At 37.7% G+C, this 4,401-nt stretch overlaps 1 protein-coding gene across 1 annotated transcript; it reads left to right on the top strand.

Annotated features, from left to right (window-relative positions):
* LOC139576125 (forkhead box protein D2-like) lies at window positions 1–3,501 on the top strand. The gene has a single exon (XM_071401824.1). It carries the CDS (start codon window positions 322–324, stop codon window positions 1,282–1,284), a length of 963 nt encoding a protein of 320 aa, XP_071257925.1. The 5' UTR covers window positions 1–321; the 3' UTR covers window positions 1,285–3,501.
* Window positions 3,502–4,401: the final 900 nt, after the last annotated feature.

The following is a 4,401-nucleotide window of genomic DNA, read 5'->3' as shown; positions in this document are numbered from 1 at the left end:
ACCAACGGGAGAGGATGCTGGACATCTTGGAAGACTCACGGTGCTTCAGAACTTTCTCAGCCTCCCTTTTCTCCGTTTAAGGATAAAAAGTTGTTCCATTTCATGTTTGTTTGGAGATAAAAAGGCGTTGGATTTTTTGAAGGATTGTTTTTTAAAATCTTGAATAACTAACGTGAGAGGGGGCTGAGCGCACATATTTTAAGCTTGTTTTTTTTTTGTGAATGGAGAGGGCAAAGCCTTGCGCGTGAGCATCTATCCCTTTCAAAGAACTGACCCTTTCCCATCTGTTGTGGCAGGTGGTATTGGCTCTGCCCGTGGACAATGACATTGGACTTGGAGCCCATGGAAGATTTTGTTATTGACGTAGTAGGAGAGGGACTCAGGGATAACGGAGAGGAGCATCTCGTGTCCTTACCTTTGGAAGAGGCGAGAAGCGCAGAACATGAACCTGACACTTTTTTGTCTTCGAGCGGGCAGGACGAGGATAGGGACAACTACTCACCCACATCGAAGTGTCCTCCAGCAGCAAGTAAAAGCCCGGCGTCGGTAAAGCCTCCGTACTCCTACATCGCTTTGATAACCATGGCCATATTACAAAGCCCCAAAAAGCGTCTTACCCTCAGCGAGATATGTGACTTTATCAGCCACCGATTCGCTTATTATCGTGAGAAGTTCCCTGCCTGGCAGAATTCCATCAGACACAACCTTTCGCTCAATGACTGCTTTGTCAAAATGCCCCGGGAGCCTGGTAATCCAGGGAAGGGAAACTACTGGACGCTGGACCCCAATTCTTCGGACATGTTTGAGAATGGGAGCTTTCTGCGCCGAAGGAAGAGGTTCAAACGCCAGCATTTTCGTTTCGGGGTGCTCAAGGAGCAACCCCTTGAGCCCAGTGGCTTTCACAACTTTTATGGCACTTATGGACTTGGCACAGCGGGTCTTCAGCTACCCAGTTTGGAGATATATCCTTTCGGCTTCCATCACCATGCACACTCGTCATGCGCGCCCACCATCCCACCTGTTAGCTGCCTGCTACCGGCTTTGTCGAGCCTGTTTGCCCGGAACACTTTCGCTGCCAAGGCTTTTCTTCAATCACAGCAGCCTGTCACTATCGGGTCCTTCAATCCGAGCCGCTGTGCCACCTTTTCTTCCGCTTTGACCTCCAGCGCTCCATACGCGTCCCCTGCGCTGTTCCACTCCGCGGCGTCTCCACATCTCGTCAGTTTACATCAAGAATATCAGAAATTACAAACTCAGCGCAGCACCTCTGACCTGGCTAAATGAGTAGTGCTTGTGAATATTTGAGTTGTGTTTCAGACTTTAAATTGTTTATTTGTATCTCAGGTGATAGAGATTTTTGAAGCTCTTGTGGAAAAAGGTATTTGGCAAGTGATAATTGGATGGACTTTCTTGTTGATCTAGGCCTATTTGAAAAGTTCTTAAGTATGCTGTAGATTTATGCCTTGCAATGATTACATTTTTCATAGCATCTTGCTTTTTACTTTCTAAAGTATGAAATTACATTTGTCAATTGAAATGCAAATATTTAACTGACGAGTTTCCTTTTACATTCGGAAAGAAATAAAGGGAATTATTTAAAACAATATATTTAACTCAGTCATTTTCTTATAGGCCTTTGCGTCACTGACCTGTCAATGTTAGCACAATTGAAGATCTGTAATTGATGGCTTTAACAACTGATTATTGCATAGCGTATATTTTTCATCAATGGAAATATAGCTGCATTTAAAAAATAAAAATAAAATATAGTAGGCCTAAATGCGCAGTGAACTTGATTGCATCTTTCAGCAGGAAAACCATTTAATTCAACATTTTGTTGATTGTGTAGATGATGTGTGGGTTAAATTATGTTCAGAATTTTTTACCAAATTAGGGTAAATTTAGTTCGGCTGATTAGCATTTCTCAAATAATAAAATATAATTTTATTCAATTATATGATGTTTAGGCCTACATGTAAAAATGTAAGCCTATATTAAGTCAAATAAAATTCTTAAAATAATTGTCAAATTTTGACGGTTATAGCTTTAAAAGTGTCTGTCGAAACAGGGACTGAGGATCAAGCGATGTGCGGAATCAAACGATATAAAGATCACATGAACGAGATGCAATATTGTGTTGACTTTAATCTATTCTAAATCAAGTATCCTGGAATGTTATGACTACATGTTGAGGATTTTCTGATACTACAATTGAAACATTTTATTTTTGTTCGTGTTTTTTATGCCTACAATATAGGCCCTACTGCAATTATTTATATATCATAAAAATCTCTCAATGTGGTTGTTCTACAGCATCTCGCTGTCGTTTGCCATTCATCCCCAAAAACTGACGCTTAAACACATTGTAAATTAATGCTCTTTCTAAATTTGAAGTCTAGAAGTAACGGTCTGTGCAGCTGCGCAGCTTTCAGATTGTCAGTTGAGTTACACCACATCCATCCATTAGTTCAACATCGTATTATAATTGCCTGATTTTGCGTCATTCTCCACACAGCCTGCTCGTTCTCAAACCAAAAATAGAAAAAATCTGTACAACACATTCAAAGACTTCATATTTTCATGTCAGATTATGAGGTAATTTCTAAACCCGCATTTGGTTGTCTCTTTCCAAAGCATTCCTTATAAGATTTTTTTATAGAAATGTTTTAATATGTTTGCATGGGAGATGTAGCTTGAGCCTATAGCTTACTATTCAAAGAGGTATACCACAAACGAACCGTTGCCAGTTGAGGATTTATTCAAATGTGTTTAAATAGATATCGACAAGACGTGATTTAACTCGGTTTTGCTAGAACCAGATTCGTGGAATATAGATCTATTAGTCAGAAAATAAAAGCAATATTACATTCTAAGAAAATTAAAGCCATATTAAAGCCCTGAGAATTATGGATGTTTTAAAACAATATTTTTAAGTAATTAATAACAAATAGCTTTATAATTTGATAGATATCACAATCAAGTAAAATTGTGATACTGTGTGCTATATATTTGTAAACATAAAAGGAACAAAACATAAAAGGAATATAAAGGTTTCCTTACCCTCTTAATATCGTTTGAAATATCTGGAGCCACATTGGAGATGATTCTAATGCTGTTTCAACCCAAAGTAACAGACATTTCTCATGGATTATAATGAAGATTGAGTATTTGAGACAGATTATTCATGTAAATGTTGAATTATATAATTAACCATATTTGTTGTTTTCTTTTAATGTCCTTGTTTAGATTTATTGTGTGTTTTTCTTTTACTTCTATGCCAGACCGTGCTGTGTTACACTGAAAATGACAGGAAGAAAATAATGTTAGGTTTCATGGGAGGAAAGTATTTATTTAATTATATTCTAAGTCTAGTTTAGATTGATGACTACTCTAAAGCTTTTGGAAAGGGCTGATGGATAGAAGTACAATATCCAAATCAGTCTAATGCCGTTTGGCAACCATTGAAGGAGTTAAATAAATAAAAAAGATTGTTGCCTGATGGCGAATTGTTAAGTTGCTTGACTGAGAGCGAAATACACAATGATTTTCTTTGTGGGTCCCCGTTTGAATAAGGAATACGTTTGATTCAGGAAATGTACAGACTCGCTCATAGTGGGTCACACTGTTTATTTGATCCTTTTTTGTGGTCATATATTTTTTTGCACATAAAACACTAAACGTTTATTATTGCTATTGATAATCTTAAACAGTGTGGTGGGAATTGTGGTGAACTAACCTTAATAGATTCAGCATGAGATTCGTATCATCTGACAGTAAATATTTAGTGTTCGAATGATACTTATCTGCTTGAAAGAAAACTGAAAATATCACTAATGGGTAATTTTAGCCCATGTATCGAACAGAGACTGTATGATAACAGTGTCAGAGCGGTAATGCCATCTTTTATTATGTGGTCAGTCATGATTCATCTCAGAACTCTGGTAAATTAGAAAATAGATCAAGTGTTAACTCTGGGACAGCCAGTGCCTTCATTGATTATACTAGCATCCTCAGGCCTCGGCACATATACAGTTGAAGTCGGAAGTTTACATACACCTTAGCCAAATACATTTAAACTCAGTTTTTCCCAATTCCTGACATTTAAACATAGTAAAAATGTCCTGTCTTCGGTCAGTTAGGATCACCACTTTATTTTAAGAATCTGAAATGTCCGAATAATAGCAGAGAGAATGATTTATTTCAGCTTTTATTTCTTTCATCACATTCCCAGTGGATCAGAAGTTTACATACACTCAATTAGTATTTGGTAGCATTGCCTTTAAATTGTTTAGCTTGGGTCAAACATTTCTGGTAGACTTCCACAAGCTTCCCACAATAAATTGGGTGAATTTTGGCCCATTCCTCCTGACAGAGCTGGTGTAACTGAGTCAGGTTTGTAGG

Source organism: Salvelinus alpinus, chromosome 1, assembly GCF_045679555.1.
Source record: "Salvelinus alpinus chromosome 1, SLU_Salpinus.1, whole genome shotgun sequence".
Taxonomy (NCBI): domain Eukaryota; kingdom Metazoa; phylum Chordata; class Actinopteri; order Salmoniformes; family Salmonidae; genus Salvelinus; species Salvelinus alpinus.
This window is presented reverse-complemented; position numbering and strand designations above follow the sequence as displayed.

Bases quoted from the DNA above. Each gene is read 5' to 3' on its own strand.
- LOC139576125 (XM_071401824.1), top strand. From the start codon at position 322: ATGACATTGGACTTGGAGCCCATGGAAGATTTTGTTATTGACGTAGTA.